Below are 19,029 nucleotides of genomic sequence, written 5' to 3'. Positions count from 1 at the left end.
CTCAGTTCAAGCAGGCACAACCGTTCATTCTCAATCAAGTCTGCATTTGAAGCCTGAAGTGCTCTTCACTGTCAGAAGCAGAGGCTTCGTATGCAAATTAGAGGGAAAACCAGCAGCCAATCAGCGGCGCGCTTCGGTGCCGTTCCGCCATTCCGCGGCTGTGATTGGCTACTGCTCGGTCCGGTGTGGAGCTGCGCTGCTCTCAGGAGAGCCGAGGGCTTTTGTTTCTTACTGGGGCAAAAAAAAACAGGCAGGTGTGGAGATAACGGGGTAGACTGAGGGCGACGGCGTGACGTCACGCCAGGGGCTCAGCGACGAGTTCTAAAAAAGAAAGAAAAGGTGGAGAAAAAGAGAGAAAAACTCTGAAAGAAGAGTCCACAGAAAGGAATGTTTTGGAAAAGAGGGCGCCAACATCAGAGCGCCGTTTTTTTCCCGAGCCTGCTGCTCGCTGGCGGTCTAATCACAACCTAGCAGATCTGCCTCGCTGATGATATTGATGAAGCGGCGCTGATACGGAGCTCCACCGGGACTGAGGTAACAGATGAGAGAGGACGGGAGTGTGAAGCTTAAACGGACACTTCGTTTCCCACGAAAGCCTGAGAGAGCCGAGGAGGAGCAGCTCGAACTGGGGTAAGACGGAGCATCGCTCCCTTTGTACTTTCCTCAGTGAACGACGGAAAGATACCGCTGTGGAGGCTGTGCGGAGCAGCAGGGCGGCACAGTCTAATCTCTCTAAGCTTCTCTCTTCACTTCGTTGTCACTTCAGAGCGTGAAACTGATCTTAATCTTCATTCCGCTCACGGCTCTGCGACGGCTTCGCTCAGCTGGGATACAGGCTGTGCGAGGCTGCCGCACACAAAGGAGAAGGAGGAGGAGAAGGGCTGCTAGTGTTGCACGAGTTACATTGATTTCCCCTCATTATCTCCAACGCAGGACAAGTTGATTTTTAACATTCTTTCGTCCGTCTTTTATCACAGGAACGGTTAAAATTGGTCGTGTGGGTAAAAATAATCCTGTCTTTTCGATTCCTCATTATAAAGATCAGCTGTTATCAGAAGATCTGTTGTGCTGCAGTGGAGGTTCACCGCTGAACTGCACCAGCTTGGCTAGTCAACGCCATAGCTGTATGCATTATTTATAAAGTTGGGCTGAGGGGAATGCAGGGCTGTGTTGGGGCTTTGCAGAGCCAGTTCTCACTCAGTGCTTCATAATTAAATAAAATCTAGCAAATGTGGAAATCTGAAGTGCACGCAGGCTAATGCCTTTCAATAGAGAACATCTGCTTATATAACAGCATTTTGGCTGAAGGCTTAACATTCAATTACATTGCTGTCTTGTCACTGAAGGTGAGCTGCTTTGGCCAGAGAGCACCAGACCATTAACAGGCAGTCTTTCTTAAAAGTGATGCAAAGTGATCATGTGTTGGCTCGTTTGCTCAGTGTTCACTCAGAACTATTAAAAATGGTTTTTCAAGGGTTCTTTAGTAAAGGCAGGGGTTATGTATAGAACTGTGAACACACAGAGAACCAGCTGAATGGATGGTTTGCTTGGTTAAACTAAACTCTTAAAAAAGAGGGTTCTTAAAGAGTTCTTTAGTAAAGGGAATGGTTCTATATAGAACCATGATTTCTTTATCATGCTCAAATGGGTGTTTGCATGGTGAAATGGTTCTTCAGATTGTGTTGTATATGGTCCTATATAGCACCAAAAAGCGTTCTGTTATTGTTACTATTTCAAGCTTGTAACAATAGAAGAGCCATTTTTTGGTGCTATTTAGAACCATTTTCAGAAAGGTTCTGTATGCGTTCTCCATCAAGACAAAGATCCATTGAAGCCTGTAACAGTCCTGTTTAGAACTCATAGTTTGAAATACAACCATTCCCTTTACTAAAAAATCATTTCCTTTACTTTACATCCTTTTTAAGAGTGTATGAGGAAAAACCTGTTGTATCTGGTTCTTTGCAAAACCAAAAGGAAACAGATTAGAGAACCTTTTTGGTATTACACAGAACCTTTTTAACTGAGAGTGTAATGCATGCACTTTTTCAGTTGCTCTAAGAGATGGGTAACAACAATAATGATTTCACATGCAGAGTATTATAAGATTGTTAGATGAAATTATTTCATTATTTTGTCTTTAATATATTTGCTTTGTGTACTGGAGTCCAATTTAGTCCCTAATCACCTCTCTTTCTCTGTCTATCTCAGGAAGGAATGCATGGAAAGACTAACAGATAGCTGCATGCGGAGCATGGAGGTGAAAGGCCAGCGCAGACCCGAACACGGCAAGTACAGGCTCTTGGATTACACACTAATTACATCAGGATTTCTTCCTGATCAGTTCAGCGCCAGCAGCCTGGCATTAAGTAAACATCCCATCTAGAGTGAGGCTCATACGGGGCAAACAGAGTGACAGAGCATCTCCGACAGCATCCTAGAGCTCCTCAAAGAGCGTAATTCAATTTGAGGGAGAGGTGGAGAGGCTTTCGGAATAGAGATTGCAGTTCAGGAGCCCGTGAGCCTCCGTCTACTGTACATGTGTAGCGGGCTCTGACTGGCTGCGGGATGTTGCTATGGAAACACTTGCCCTACACCAGGGCACTGTTGTATTCCACCCAGCGCTGTGCCCTCTTCACTTTGATGGGCCGCGTGCACAGAGCACTCTGTAATTTAGGAGGCTTCTCTCTGAGAGGAAATTCAATCCACCAGGCACGTTTAAGATGACTGTCATCACCATGCATTTCAGCTTCCCGCTGTAATCTCCTTATAACTACTTCAAGCATCTCTGCACATGGTGTTTTAGAGTAATTTCATGGGTAATGGTTTGGTTGTTTTTTAAAATATTTCACCATATCAAAAGGCAGCATTTTGGCACATAGTCATGTGATTTCAATAATTACATTATAATATGAACTGTGTTTTCCACACTCCACAGCCTCTCTCAGGCAGTGCCTGGTGGCTCCTCTATGAACGATGGCCCGGCAGAACTCTTCCCCATTCAGGTACGGCTTCGACCTGGGCGGCCAATTCCAGGACCTGCGCCCCCTGGGCACGGGCGTTTCCGGCCTGGTCCTGTCGGCACTGGACCGACGCAGCGGGCAGAGGGTGGCTGTGAAGAAGTTGGTGCTGCGGGATGCTGTCAGCCTAAAGCACGCTCTGCGTGAGGTGAAGATCACACGGAGGCTCCAGCATGAGAATGTGGTGAGGGTGTACGAGGTGCTGGGGCCGTATGGCCGGCCGCTGCCCCGTGACCTCACCCAACTCACGGCTATATACATAGTGCAGGAGCTGATGGAAACAGACCTGGGTCGCATACTGGAGCGGGGGCCGTTGCCGGTGGAGCACGCCACCCTGCTCTTCTACCAGCTCTTGCGAGGCCTCAAGTTCATCCACTCGGCAAACGTGCTGCACCGCGACCTGAAGCCAGCCAACATCTTCATCAACACCGAACAGCTGTTTCTGAAGATTGGAGACTTTGGGCTGGCACGCATTGTAGACCCTCATTACTCTCACAAGGTAAAGTCCAAGAAGTACTTCAAGGTTTAAACCATACTGCAAACATACATGCCTTCACTCTTAAAAACGGAGGTGCCCAAAAGGGTTCTTTGGAGCAATACTGTTGAAGAACCACTTTTGGTTGCCTAAAGTAGTTTCAATGAATTATTCTTTAAAGAAGCAAATGTGAAGAACTTTTTTAAAGTTTAAAGAATTCCCACATAATGTGAAGGTTTCTGTATTAATTCAGGTTTTTCTAGAACCTTACATCTGAGCCAAAACGTAATTTAGGATCCTTTATGTTTATGGATATTAACTTATAATTGCAGTATAGTGTTCTGTATATATTATGCAACCCTACTGCAGTGCGTATTTTGGTGGGCTCCAAAGGGGAATTCCACTGATAGTTCAATGGTTGAAATGTAAATAGTCTTTCAGATATGTTGCATTGTCAAGAATACCACTCAGATTTCTTTACAGTGTTGGTGACAGGAACAGGGGTTTGTGATGTCTACCACACAAATATAACCTTCTAAAGCCATCCAAAATGACCAGTGAACCTGCATGTCTTCTAAGTTTTTATTGATAAAGGTAAAATAGTGATAAATCACAAAAATAAGTTTTCTTTGGGTACTGTTTTACCTTACAGTACCATGGTGTACCTCTCCATCATAAATGGTTTAAAAATTAAATTTTGACTGAATGGTTTTTGTACCTATCGTAAAAAACAAAGCCTCTGGCAGCAGTCAACGCAATTGTAGATATTTCATGTTAGAATTTTCTTTGAGGTAGTTTTTAGGGCATTAACGTCAAGTTCCTTGGTTAAACTCTTCATGTTTTCTTAAAAAAATTCCTAAGGAAAAAGTGGAAGAAGGATTTTTGTCAACAAACCAAGCAAGTCAACTTTTATAAAGGTCTGTTTATGGAGAAGCGTAAACTGTTTTCATAGCAGGGAATTCTAGCCTCTCCCAGTTCACCCCTCATTGCTCGCTAACAGCTCAACACAGAATTAAAGCATTTAAGTCCACAGTTAAGCTGAAAGCAGAGTTATGAGGTAAGCATTTCATTTGATTATATTCATTAAAAAATTAAAAAAGTTAAATTAAAAAGGTTGATTTTCATTCTGTTAGTGGATTGGCCACTAGGGGGCCTGCAGAAAGAGGCTACATGATTTCGATGTCTGGTTCCTGTAATCGCTGATTCTGAATCGTCTCTCTAGAACTGCGTATTCCACATCAGACCACTCTGAATGACTTTGTTTACATCTTAACAATGTATCTATGCAGAAAATGTAAAAAATGTGTCAAGTTCCTCTTTTACAACCCTTCCTGAGCTGAGAAAACACAAGCAGGGAAAACACTGAAATGTGCAGGGTTGGGAAACACTGGCCTGTGTGCTTTGCATGTAGTCATTAACTTTCAGAAGCCTCCTCACATGCCCTCTCGCACGCAGTCAGTCCTACAGGGTTTCGCCATAATCAGAGTGAATTATAACCTTGACTGTTTTGGGATCAGGGCTTGTGAAAGATTAATGTGGCTTTTTGCTCCTCTATTGTCCTGCTTTATTATTGCAGGGAACACACTGTGTAACATTAGCGGAGCCTGTAAGGCCAAAATGAATGGGGGGCTTTGTGTGAGACGGGCCAAGATGGAGTGAGTTATCAGGGAACGGGCGAAGGGGGTAGACTCTGCTTGGGACGGACAAGACAGTCAGATGTGAAACCAGGACAACAAAGGGCAGTGCTGTGTTCTAGACGGCTTAAGCAAACAATAAAGGCGTTTGGTGAGTTATAAACTAGATGACTTTGCAGTAGGGTGACGTTTCTGCACCCCTGCTGTTCTCCCATGCTGCTCTCCAGCTTCAGCCTGCCTGTTGGCTGCTCGGGGCTCATCTTCCGTGCCCTCGAGCTGTCGTGTCCTTTCGTGAATGAGTCTGAATCAGCAAGCTGGAAAGGGTCCAATTTCAGTTCAGTTCAGTTCAGTGTGTCTTTTCTGACTTAGTCAATGTCCCACACCCTGGCTCCCCATTACCGTAAAAGGGAGCTCTGCTCATGGCATGGTTGGGAACATTTAGTCCCTGACTGTAGGAGGGGGAGACAGATAGCTTTACTGTAGGCTCATAGCAGCACCTGGATACGCACACGCTAGCTATGCGGGCAGGAGGCTTACTGAGAGGAAACACAACAATGCTGTCTCTAGCTGGGGGAATAAGTAATATATGAATTAATATAGAAACTGAGTCAGTAAGTATGAGAGATGGCACTTTTTCTTTTCTGATACTGATGCCGATATTGGAAACTTGAGTATCGTCTGATACTGATCATATATTTTTTCTTTGAAAACTTGCTAAGCTTTACAAAGAGCTATTTTTAATCGAAGCACCTCACTTCAGACGAGCATCTAAAAGTAGGCTATCATACTCAAACTGCTGAAACACTCTACCCTCCCACAGAAAAAAATACAGAGCTAACACAATGTGAGTGAGTAGAATTTCAGGCTAGATTTGTTACAGGATTGATTGGACCCTATGTGGCTAAAAGGATGTATAGCTGTCAAGAAGCTTTTACTGAGAAAAGAAAATAGACAAAATATTGAGAACATTTACAAACCAGACAAAGAAGCTGCAAATGTTCTCACAACAATGGACCTCAACTTCATTTAAAGTGATTTAGATTGCTTAGATCGTGAGAATTTGAAAATACAACTAGCTTCTAAGACTGAACTTTGGAGGTGTGGAAAAATATCCCTGAGATTTCTGTGAAAAACTGACGAGCAAGTCTCCCGAAAAGAGTGGAAGCAGTGAGTCAGGTGAAGGGTGGACACACTAAATACTGTTGAGTTGTTATAAATATATGTATATATATATGAAGTAAAGTTCATATAACAACAGAAACATAACTTAAAGAAGGCCAGATTGGACCATGTCAAAATACCTGTGGGCTGAAATGTTATTCCTGAGTGATTCAAAACATTACATTTTCAAAACATGACAAATACGACCATGTAGAGCAACGGATCGATCTAAGCGTCTTGGTGGCGATCCATTCTGAGAATTTGGCGATTTAGCACGTATGAATAGGCCACCATTACCAGTTCCGACCAGTGCATGTTCACGCTGGTCATAGTGAAACGTATCAGCACGTAAAATCTTTCTGTGCACTATTGTGTTTCCAGTCACTGTATAAAAGATGCATGAGGCTTCCTTTATTGTTGAATTGCTTATTCACAGCAATCAGGATTGGTAAAACTTAAAAAATGAAAAAAATGATTGATTTAATTTTAGAATTTAATATGATTTTAGAATTTCTTAAGATTCTCTGCCCTCCCCTGAATGTTTATTGTAACGTCCATGCTTTGTTTCATGTCTGTTGATATTAAATTCATTACAGTCTTTTGCCATATGAGGCACATACATTTGCTGTGGCTCTCAATAAAAAAGTATTTAAATTTCCATCTCGCCAAAATCATCAGTTTTCAGTGTTAAGTTTGTGCTTTATAGCTGTCTTGACTAATTGTGATTCAGTAAATTAATCTGCAGGTCTAGTCAGAGGAGAAAGGCTTTGAAACTTTAGCTAACTTCGTTACCACAGTGCGATGCATTACACTGTAATTTTATGATATTACTGCCACCATCAGGTCAAAAGAAAAACTACAATGTATTGGTTAGTAGGCCACTTATAAAACACTGTAAAACAGAAGTCACGGGCCAAGTAAAATTTTTCTGTGGGCCATGTTTGGCCCTGCTGCCGGACTTTGGACACCCTTGAAATAGCCAGTAAACAGGTAGTTAAATATGGGTGACCAGTTATTTAAAGTGATGTTTCAAATTCACACCGAATTCCCCAAAATGTAGCAGTAATACTGAAACCTATAGATTTATTCCCAAACTGTCGCTTTATGTGACTTCTGAAGATGCTGATTAAACCTGTGGTTAGACCTGATGTCGCTCCACACGAACTGGGTATCAAATAAACCTCCTTGATCAGGCTCTAGTGTTAGGGTTCCTACATTCATTATGAACCATTGTGCGATGGTTTTCATCTTGCAGTATTTGCAGATTCCACAGGTTTGTGAATCAGCCTAAAGGCTTTAATGACTCTGCTTAGACGGTGTGCAGAGGCACTCACCATGTCCAGGATGTGTGAATGGCATTTCTGTTTGTGTCCCTGTTGCCCACAAAGCCGTCCCTCTGAGTGAGGCCACCTGGTCTCAGCCAACAAATAATTCATCACCTGGGCCTCGGGAGAAAGCTGGGAGGAGAGAATGAGAAGGAGAGAAGGAGGAAACAGGAAAGAAGGAGAAAATGAGTTTGGTGGGGGGTGTTGGAGGCCATGCGGCTACATCGGCTGTTTCTCATTAAAGATTGAAAACACGCTGGGTCGTTTATTCTGCTGGAAAGGACAGGCTGGAAGGAGAGGGCTGTAGCCCAGTTGCTTTAGCCCTGGCTGGCAAGTGTATTGTGCCTTAAGGCCATGAGAGCAGCTGTAAACAAAGCATCGATTTAACCTCGTTGTGGTGCTCTCCCACTGCAGATATTTCACATGCCTTTGAATGAAGACCTTCACTTGTGGTCACAAGTTAAATGACTATGCCAGAAGCAGAAATCTTTCCATCAAGTAATGGTCTGTTTGGTGTGTGTGATCGTGCAGGGCTATCTCTCTGAGGGCATGGTGACTAAGTGGTATCGCTCCCCTCGTCTGCTGCTGTCCCCAAACAACTACACTAAGGCCATCGACATGTGGGCTGCCGGATGCATCCTGGCTGAGATGCTGACAGGACGCACACTCTTTGCAGGTCAGACTGGATACTAGTCAAAAATAGTTCATTTCAATCAAGAAAAAGCATATAACAGAGTTTTTTTTACATAATTTTGTAAACCCATAGAGAACTGATGGTATTATCATTGCTTTGCTATAAACTTGATTCACAAAACATATTGTCGCTGTGGGAACAAAACCTTGTACCTCCATTTTTCAGTTCTCAGAATTATCCCTTTTAAAATTTACGGCAAAGGTAGCAATAGAAATGCAACAAAAAGTCTTGTTGTACTGATTTCCATTCAAAGTAATGGGATTTTTTCCTTTTCCTGAAAATTTACCATTTTGAAGATGGTTTTGTTGTGATATATATTTTTATGTATATGGTTGTTTGTATATATTACATTATTAATTACAACTATGTAATTAATAATGTAATATATGCATACAAACAAACAACAAAACCATCTTCAAAGTGGTAACTTTTACATAGTTGTTTAATGAATAGGGCTGGACCATTTACTAATTTTTAGTGGATTTAACACCTACATTCAAGCCAAGTCCACTTTTTTTTTACTAAAAACTGAGAATGTGGGTAGAAGTGGATTTATTGAGAAGGAACCACAACACAGTTGTTTTTCTTTTAGCCAGTCAAAGTTAAGAGCCCATTCTGTTAAAACAGGTACAGGAGCTGAAGCTCTACACCAGCTCTTTGTGTGTGTATGTGAGGTGGGGCTTGAAGCTACTAGAAGATGTGTTTTTGGCTTTAAGCATTAAAATGAGCGAACAAACTACAGGAGCAACCATTAGCTCTGTTGTAAAAATGTTCATGTTTTTAAAATGACCTCTCTTTGTTATACTTGTTATTTTTTTGTGCATGTTAAACTTGGACTTGGTGTGAAAAGGCTGTACAACTTTGTCGTCCACTCTGGTGGAAACTTTTCTAGATAGACAAGCTAACACCTCTTTCACTCTCATAATAATCATTCATTTTATTGCCGTTGTCCTGTGTGTATTTGAGGATACACACAAAATGTTTCAGCCTCAGATCTTAAATCAATCCAGCAAACATCTCCAGCCCAATGTTTGCTTAAAAGCCGTACACCAGAAGCTGAAACTTTATCATTCACTTCATTATTTCTTTGAATATAGCATCCCCTTGCATCCTCCTCAAATTCAGCCCTGCCTATATATGCTTAAGGTTATACTGACCCAGTAATGAATTACATTTATATTGAATTTAATGAGTCCAACATTTCCATTGGTTTCAATATAAACAATGACAAGAACTGGTCAGAAATGTAAAGGATGATTTTTCTTTGACGAAATTATAAACATCAAACCCAAATCATAATAAAATATCTCTTTTTCTACTCACGATCACAAATATGGTATTGACTGAACACTTAGAATCTGCACTTTGGGCAGAATTTCTGTGCTTGTTTCAGTGAGTGAGCTATGAATGAAAAATAATTCAACAAAATATAAGAAATTTTTATATATTGGGGGATCCAGGAGGTTTAATAGGGGTGCATAGATCTAAGTACTCAATTCAGTCAAATAGCATTTCCGTTTAGGAGTAATCTGATAACGTGGGGGTGTGTGTGTGTTTTTCCAATGTTTTTTTTAGATTGATACACACCAGAGATGACTGAAGCTGAAATTATTTTAGAATTTATACCCTTGTGTCAGAATCTCACTACAGAAAAAAACTGACAGCTGGAGCAGTGATGATTGATTTTCAGCCATGTGTGTAATTTGTCCCAGAATGTTTTTAAGGCCTCAGTAATTACTCAGTTTATGTAGAATCTATAGTCCAATTTTTGGTTGTTGATAGCATATGGGACTGCACTACAGTACAAACATCACATAAGTAAGAAGGCTCCTGTGATGGCTTTATATCTCTAGATAAGAAACGGAGGCGAAAGTCTAATTCTAAACTGAATTAAGGCTAAGAAAGCAAGCACCCACCATTGGAGCCAGGTGTGAAGACCCCATTGTATTTTCCACAACTACAGCATAGAGGATTGCTTAGAAGGAAATAACAAGGAATTTAGTAGGGACCATATCATGGAAAACTTGCGTTTCCTTTTACTTTTGAAAAGTGAGATGTATTTAAATAATTCCTAAATGTACAATTCACTCTACAGTCCATACAATCCATATATGTGTGATAACTTGTTTCAAATTCATTATAGTTTAGCCTACAGCCGTTTAGCCACTATATGTTGAAGTAATAAAGAGTGTTGTTACTGCAGAAAATGTGTAACAGAGTCACTGGAGTGGAAGACGTGGAGGGAAACCTAAATGTCTAAAGTTTGTTAGACATGTCAGCTCAGACTGCTTTTTGAATGAGGTAACAAAGAACAGAGGTCGGTCAGTTCTAAGGATTAAAGAGAAGGTGGAAAATGGTTATGTAATAATGAATTATGACATTCTAAGTGGACTTTAGGGGATAAAAAATAAAATACAGGTATATCTGCCCTTTCTGGAAAACGAGTCTCTGTTTTTTCCAGTTTTCCAACACAACACAAACTTGACCTCATATCAGCGTAAGACGCTGCTGTAATCTATGTGACAGCCTCACCCTCATGCCTTTGCTGTGCAGGTGCTCACGAGCTGGAGCAGATGCAGCTGATTCTGGACACGGTGCCCGTACTGAGGGAAGAGGACAGGCAGGAGCTGCTGAAGGTCATGCCCTTTTACGTCAGCCGTGGCTGGCGGGTCAGGAGATCGCTGCGGGAGCTGCTGCCCGAGGTGGAGGACGAGGGTGAGAGATAAATGGAGAAAGATGGTGGGAGGTGCTGAAAGGGGGATCTTTTTAGTTCCTCTATTTGATTGAGCCCTGTGGGCCAGTCCATATCATGGAGAAATGACTTTTCCTCTCTCTTTTTTTTAATTAAAGTTTGATGTAGTATGTAAAAGTTCCAAAACATACCATTAACTTCACTCATGTGGCAACGATGAGCACATTTATATACATATGAGCATTTTTACATATAAAACGCACACATATGTATAAAAAACACACAATCACAATAAGTGGGAAATGAAATAAGAAATATGTAGAATATGGGCCCATTAAGCATTAATGAACAATACGATAATCCCCAAAGTCTTTGACATATTGCTACATTTTATTGTCTAGTTCAGATGAAATGAGGAGTGATTAGGTTTTGTGTGATGTTTAATGCGACTTTGCATATTGCAGGCACATGCTGTCAAAGCTTCTAACCTATACATTACCCATAATGCATTGTTATTGCCTCTGCAATGCAGTGCTGCAAGGCAAAAGCAGCCTTTCATTGGCAGTTGAATGCACTTCTGGAGTATCACAGTCCAATGCAGCAGTCAGTGTGACGAGTACATTAGCCTGAGAGCATTAACACACTGTTAACTGAGGAGCTCTCAAGGCCTGGATTCACTAAGCATATAAATAATTATCTATATAAGTGCTAATGAAGTTATGAAGTTATTTAGTATGAGCTGTATAGAAGATCCTCACACTGGATTCTATGTTGTGTATGTTTGTGACATCAAGGTAATGCTGATTTATGAATGTACTGTAGTGTTTGTAATAAGGGTTTGTAAGCTGGGTGGGGTCAGAGGCAACTACTTTTGCTGAATAAGTGAGCTGGACAGAAGTATTAAAGCATTAGACTTTCTCAGCATTTATTAAGCAGCGCAATTGATTTGATAACACCTGCGATCATGTATATCTCCTTGTCATTTATCCAACATCAACACAACTTTTTATGGCTTTTCTCAGCTGTAGACTTCTTGGAGCGGATCCTGACCTTTAACCCGATGGACCGGTTGACAGCAGAGGCCGCTCTGTCTCACCCATTCCTCAGGCACTATTCCTGTCCCCAAGACGAGCCTGTGTCCCTGCAGCCCTTCCGCATAGAGGACGAGCTGGAGGACAGCCTGGTCAGCGAAAACAGCTACCCGCTCAGCGGCCGCTGGGACAGGTAACGTATCCACTTCCTTATCCTGCTTTGATGCCCTCAGCAGGGCAGATATAGACTGTGTTCTTTGCTCTCTCCTCCTTAAAGTTTTCAGCACCTGTGGTGTAGTAAGCGAAGGCTTGTTATATTGCAGTCTAGCAACATACAGTAGGACTTTACTGACAACAGGCTTTGTATCATTTGGACATATTGGCCCTTATTCATCAAAGCTGCATACAGTCAAATCTCATTGTAAAATGAGCAAAAACAAATTTCACCAAGGGTTTTGTTATTCACCACTTTCATCTTTAGCATATCTGTATAATCAACACACGTCTGGTAGGAGTGTGTAAATTTACAGTTTAACCACCTGAAAGCAGTGCTTGATTTGTGATTAACTAACTAAAATATAATATAATAATATAATAATGTGACAATTACAATAGAATAACACAAAAGTGGATATTCTTATTTTTACATGCACATTGGAACAAATGCTGCAACTGTTCCTTGTGTCATTTAAAGACACATTACACTGTGTTTTTGTTTTATACAACTGACACTGCCCAATAAAGAAAAACACAAAACACAGCTACTGCAGAAGCATCTCATACTTCGCAATAATACAGCATTTACATATGTTATTTTAGAAAAATAATCACACTACACAATCATGCCATTCTACCGTGTTAAAAAAAAATATTTTGTTTATTTCATATTTTATTCATTCTGGTCATCGTAATTTTAACACTGTAAAGTTTGGTCAGTAGCGGGGAGCCATGCACTCACTGATTGACCTCTGTACTTTCTCAGTTGGCTCACAAGCCACTGAATGCTGTTGCTTCATTGGCTCCCTACCAAAACATCTGCATGAATTAGGGCGTGCTTTATGAAGATGAGATGTGAATGAGGTACTGGTAGGCTGGCGCTTGATTTCACGCACTTTCAAGCTGATCCATCATTTGCGCCAAAATCTCAGCTTGTTTCCACAGCATAAAAAGTTTATTTAATCACAGTCATTTGTACCACTTTGTCTTTAAATAACAGTAAAATCTGTGCTCTCTTTTCAAACAACTTTGATGAATAAGGGCCATTAGTACAGTCTTAAGAAAATCTCCTAACTCTATGTGATACCAAACACTAGCTTCCTTCATGAGGAAAGGGCCAACAGAAATTCTGAAAAGCAAACTTCACAATTCTTTAAAGGATTTTAAGTTAAACATGGTTGCTTCTCTGAAGTTGCTATGTGAATACTGAGTGGTTCATTTTGGGTTACGCTGCACTACATGGACCAAAATGGACACCCCTTCAGATTAGTGGTTCTGAATGTTTCAGCCACACTCACTGCTAACAGGTGCTTGAAATCAAGCCATGCAATCTGCGTAGACAAACACTGGCAGTAGATTTCGTTGTGCTGAAGAGTTCAGTGTCTGCCGTAGGATGCCACCTGTCAAACGTTTGTCCAACAAGTTCTTCAAATTTCTGCCCTGCTAGAGCTGTTCTGGTCAACTGAGATTGTTGTTATTGTTACTGTTTGTGGAAATGTGTAGGAACACTAACTAAAGAACCAGCTGTGAAGTGGTAAGCCACACAGACTCACCTGTCCTTGGTTGCAGCACACAAACTGGTCCAAACGGCCTCTGGAGGCATCGGCACAAGTTTTCTGGAAAAAAGTTGACTGGCCTGAACAGAGCTTTAGAAACACGTTCTCTGTAGTGATTAATCACACTTCTCTATCTGGCAGTGGTGGATGCAGAACAACGCTACCTTCCCAAATACCGAGTGCCAAGTGTAAAGTTTGGTGGAGGTGGAATAATAGTCTGGAGCTGTTTTTCATGGCTTGGGCTCCTTAGTTCCTGTGAAAGGACATCTTAATGCTACTCTCTTAAAAATATGGTTCTTTAGTAAAGACGTGGACATTAATACTCAAAGAATCCATTGCATGATTAAAATGGTTCTTTGTATTGTGAAATGATTCTTCAGATTGGTGGAGAGTGTTGTATATGGTTCCATATAGAACCTTTTTGAAAAGGGTTCTATATAGGACCAAAAATGGTTCTCCTAGTGTTACCATGTCAAGCTTGTAATAATAGCAGAACCCTTTGTGGTGCTATATATAACCCTTTTCAGAAAGGTTCTATATAGAACCATCTATAGTACATTCTCCTTAAATCTGAAGAATTGCTGAAGAATTTTAGAATGCAAAGAACCCTTTAATCATGCAGAGGGTTCTTTGACTGTTCATGGTTCTATATAGAACAGTTGTTTTTCTAAAGGACTCTTGAAGAACCCTCTTTTTTAAGAGTGAACGACATTCTAATGAATTGTATGCCTCCAGCTTTGTGGCAGCAGTTTGAGAAAGGTTGCTGATTCAGAATGACAGATTCCATGCGGGTCCATAATAAAATGATTTGACGAGTTTGGTAAGAAAAAGGTTGACTGGACTGTTCAGAGCTCTGACCTCACCCACATCAACACCTTTGGGAATAATTGGAACACCAACTGCCAGTTAGGCCTTATCGCCCAACATCAGTACCTGACCTCATTAATGATTTTGTGGCTAAACTGAAGCAAATCCCCACAGCCATGTTCTAAAATTTAGCGGAAAGTCTTCCCAGAAGAATAGAAGCTGTTACTGCAGCAAAGGGGGGACCAGCTCCATATTAATGCCTGTAGTTTTGAATTATGATGTTCAGCAAGCACATATGGATCTGACATTTGGGTGTCCACATACATGGGGCCATGTAGTGTTTGATTTCAGTACAATTTAGTAATATTTCTATTATATTATACTATTAGAATGCACTCATTAATTTTAGTATCTGCACCGAATGTCAACATATTCAAAGTTGCTACTCAATCCCACTCTACCTTGCAGTTGCATCCCACTGAAAACGAGTTACAGTGTTTGTTATGTGGTATGTTTGACAGAGCCCAATATAATACATTATTTCTACTTTGTAGAACAGAAAATAGAGCAAAGAATTAACTCAAATAAGAACATACTGATTTACAGTTTATTGATCTGTGATGTTTAAACATGCTCTGTCAGCTGCAGCCATAAATACGATCATTAAAAGACGATATCTGGCTACATGATTTATTATGGAGTAGAATGAAAGCCGGTATCACAGCAGAGGGAGGTTATCAGGGACAAAACTCAGGGCTTACTGATAGTGAGAGCTGGTCACATATAAAAAAGGCATGTATCTCCTTAATTATGTCTCACAGTTGAACATCTAATGACAACTAAAAACCTGTCATTGTTGTCCTTTCCTCAGCCAGATGGTCTAATCTGAGGTGTGGGCCATTATTTACAGCTCACAGTATAAGCAGGTGGAGGTTAATCAGGCTGGTAGCCCCTGGGGGAGCAGGCTTTAGTGGCTCTGAAAGAAAAAAGGCCAAATGGAGACTTTAATGATGAAAGAAATATGGCTGAAGACCAAATGGGGACTTCAGTGGCTTTGAAAGCAAACCAAGTGTCAGGCTGTTGCCAAGTCATATATAAAAAGTCTATTGTGCCACAAGGTACTCCAGCGTTAAGTAGTTATAGGGGGTTTTAAGGGTTATTTGTTTTAATTTCTTTTTTTTTCCCCTCACCCAAATGACAAGACAGGTTCTAGCCTGATTTAGATCTTACCTGCCAGAGTGCTACTAATTTGTTAGTGATAATGGGAAATTTTCCAAACATCGAAAAGTGCAATATGGTGTCTCACAAGGCTTTATTTACTTTGCAGCCCTTCAGACAAACATTTTCCAACTCGAAGTTGGCCACTACTTTCATGATGATGATGCAGTTATATATATCAGTTCAGCCAGATTTATTTACACACTCATGCAAAATGTTAAAGATAAAAGTCTGGGTGACCAGGAACTTCCTTCTACTAAATTCTGATATAACAGAAGTATCGCGGTTGTGCTCCACAGAAACAAAGGTCACAGATTTTATCCTTGACCTTAAAGGTTTTTCTGTGCAACCAAAAGCTACAGTCAAGGACGTTGGAGTCTTAATCCAGTAACATCTCAAAGGCATTTTCTCACTTCAAAAGCATATCCAATATGCCACATAGTAACTCTGCAGAGATCAGTTCATGCTTTCATAACTTCTAAATGAACTGTAACTTGTTACTTACTGGTTGCCCTGTTGTCTCTCTAAATATGCAGCCTGTTTGCTCACCAGGCAATTTCTGAGCATATTGCTCTGGTCTTATTCAGTCCACACTCACCTCCTGCAAAGTTCCACATTTTGTTTATGACACTTAAAGCTTTTAATGGCCTAGCTCTGGCATATCTTGCCAAACCTTTGAAGCATTATAGCCTGTCCAGATCACTTCGCTTAGCTGAGGCAGGCTTACTGCAAACTTCTCGCATCACTTACAGCTCAGATAATGGAAGTTTTTTTTTATAGAGCTCTGGAATAGCATTTACTGTTTCATTATATTTTGTCCTCCCAATATTTAACTTATCTTCTGAGTGAACACTTTGAGATTTTGTAACTAAAATTAAAAGTGCTATATAAATAAGGACTTACAGTTCTTGTTATTATGTACCCTGACTTTGCTGCTTAGTTGTTGAATTGCACTACTGAATATGTTTATTGTTCATTTATGTAGGCTATTCTGTATATGTAGTAGAAGAAGCCAAAGAAAAATTTCCTCTATCAGTATTAATTTGCTCGGAAAAACGACAACGTTAGAATAAAAACTAATCAACTAAATAGAATCAGTTTTAAGTGTAGAATAGAATAGACTAATTAGCCTAAATGCAATACATTGTCTGCATTTTATGTATGTGGGTTGGCTTAACTTTTCCAACGTTTCCAGATCTCTCCTTGAGGCAGCCCAGAATTGGTAGTTGCCATTCAATACCTGTTTCAGCCAGAGGAATTTAACAAATCCAGGCAGTGGCTGAGGTGCAGAGATGAGAAGAAGAACTAAATCTGTGCTCTTCTAACCGTATCACAGGATATCAATGACTTTATGGAAAACAAGACATTCTTTTTACTGCATTAATGTTTATTTGTATTTATTCCAGTGTTATTTTAAGGCTTTACAAGCAAAAACACTCAGTGCTTAAGCATTTTAAGGTCTTTTATATAGTAGTGTGTACTTTACCTTCATCTGAAAGTAGTGATCCAATGTTAGAAATAAATACAATTGATTTTAAGAATATTAAGTTGGTGCTAACATTTTGGCCTAAGCATAAAGATAATCATACCTATTTTTGTTGTCTACACTCCACTACAGCTGCATTTGTGTATTTAGTGTTTTTTTTCTTAATCATACCAAAATAATAGAATCCTGTTAAATTGCCTTGCGATTTTATGACGCATTGAATTGTATATTAAGAAATGATATTGGGATCAAATCACTGTGAGGTCATGGACTTGCATCCTTGACTGTCAGTAAATTCCTCTTCTTCTCTCGATCCCTCTCAGTCTTTCATCAGACCTGTGCTGGCAGCAGCAGGAACCGTGTGGGTGTATGCAGAGCGTGTCTGAGCTGGGAGAGGCTGAGGAAGACGAGGTACAGCGAGACCCCCGGGCCACTTCAGCCTCCGTCATCGAGGAAGCCCAAGTGGACCCACGCAAATACTCGCACAGCAGCTCAGCCGAACGTTTCCTGGAGCAGTCCCACTCTTCTTTGGATAGAGTGTGCGGTCACTACATGGAGCTGGACTGCGGACGTTCCTGCGACTACAAAGTGGGCTCTCCGTCCTACTTGGATAAGATAGCGTGGCGAGAAGGGAAGCCGCAGCACTATTCGGAGCCCAAGCTGATACTGGACTTGTCTCACTGGAAGCGCAATGCCCTCCCAGGGCCCAGAGGGGGCAGCGTCGAGCAGGTTCCTCCAGAGGAACCTGCGAATTTGTTCAAAGAAATCTCACGCTGGGTGGAGAGCACACAGTCAGGCCTCCACTCTCCAGGTTCACCTCAGGAACCTCCCAACTCCCCTTGTTCTCCTCCTTTGCCCCTTTCCCCAACTTTACTCCCTCATTCCCTCGCCCAAACACGGCCTCCTTCAATGCTGCACACGTCTAATCTTCTCCACCAGCATAGTCGGAGAAGTCCTATTCCTTTCTTTACTTCTCCTCCCTCTCTGCTACCTTCCTCGCCTTCTTCTCCCACTCCAGGTCCATCCAACACATTTCAAAGCAACCCTCAACCTTCACCTTCACTCCCCTATACCGGAGAAGAACATTCACCCTTTGACTTGGATGTGTTCATCTCACAAGCACTAAGACTGTGTAGTCAAGGTGATGAAGCCGATTCTTCCAAGCAAGGCAATGTTAGCTGCACTTCTGGCCTCTCGGACCACAAACCGTCCAGAACTCAAACCTCAACGTCGGAGATGGTCAAGGCTCAAGGCTGCCACAAAGAGCACTGGTAGAGGAGTGTGGAGCATGGCGAAGGACCTACAGTAGGTTTCTTCAGTTTGTGAGATTTCTTAGTGCTGCTCTTGCAAGTATGCATAGATTTATGAATGTGTGACTTGCTCAAGATAATACACAAACCATTGTTTTGCGAATGCTGATTATGAACCTATAATGGAAACATATCTGAATGTATTTTCATGGTTCTTTTAAGATCCTTTTTAAAGGCACCCTGGTAAACAATCTCTGAAATTCAGAAATTCTGACTGTTTTTAACTCAAACTTCATACGCTCTGCAGAGGAGTTACTTTTTATACAGCTCTATTCTTCACCTTTGCAATAGTACCCAGAGGAGGTTTGTCTGTTGGATGGCTATTTCCAATGTTTTCACTCAATAAACTTATTCTTTATAATACATGACTTGTGCTTTTTCTATTGCCCTCTCATTTTAGCCAGCAC

General features: G+C 41.1%; 1 protein-coding gene across 1 annotated transcript; it reads left to right on the top strand.

Moving 5' to 3' along the window:
• Positions 1-233: 233 nt before the first annotated feature.
• mapk4 (mitogen-activated protein kinase 4) lies at positions 234-18,983 on the top strand. Its single transcript, XM_036578369.1, has 7 exons — positions 234-630; positions 2,209-2,285; positions 2,936-3,516; positions 8,144-8,288; positions 10,860-11,021; positions 12,021-12,222; positions 17,636-18,983. The coding sequence occupies exons 3-7, from the start codon at positions 2,974-2,976 to the stop codon at positions 18,585-18,587; spliced, it is 2,004 nt and encodes a 667-aa protein (XP_036434262.1). The 5' UTR covers positions 234-630; positions 2,209-2,285; positions 2,936-2,973; the 3' UTR covers positions 18,588-18,983.
• The last annotated feature ends 46 nt before the right edge of the window (positions 18,984-19,029 follow it).

This window comes from Colossoma macropomum, unplaced genomic scaffold (assembly GCF_904425465.1).
Source record: "Colossoma macropomum unplaced genomic scaffold, Colossoma_macropomum, whole genome shotgun sequence".
In the NCBI taxonomy this organism is placed as follows: Eukaryota; Metazoa; Chordata; class Actinopteri; order Characiformes; family Serrasalmidae; genus Colossoma; species Colossoma macropomum.
The sequence above is the reverse complement of the archived record's forward strand: the minus strand, read 5'-3'. Positions and strand labels throughout refer to the sequence as shown.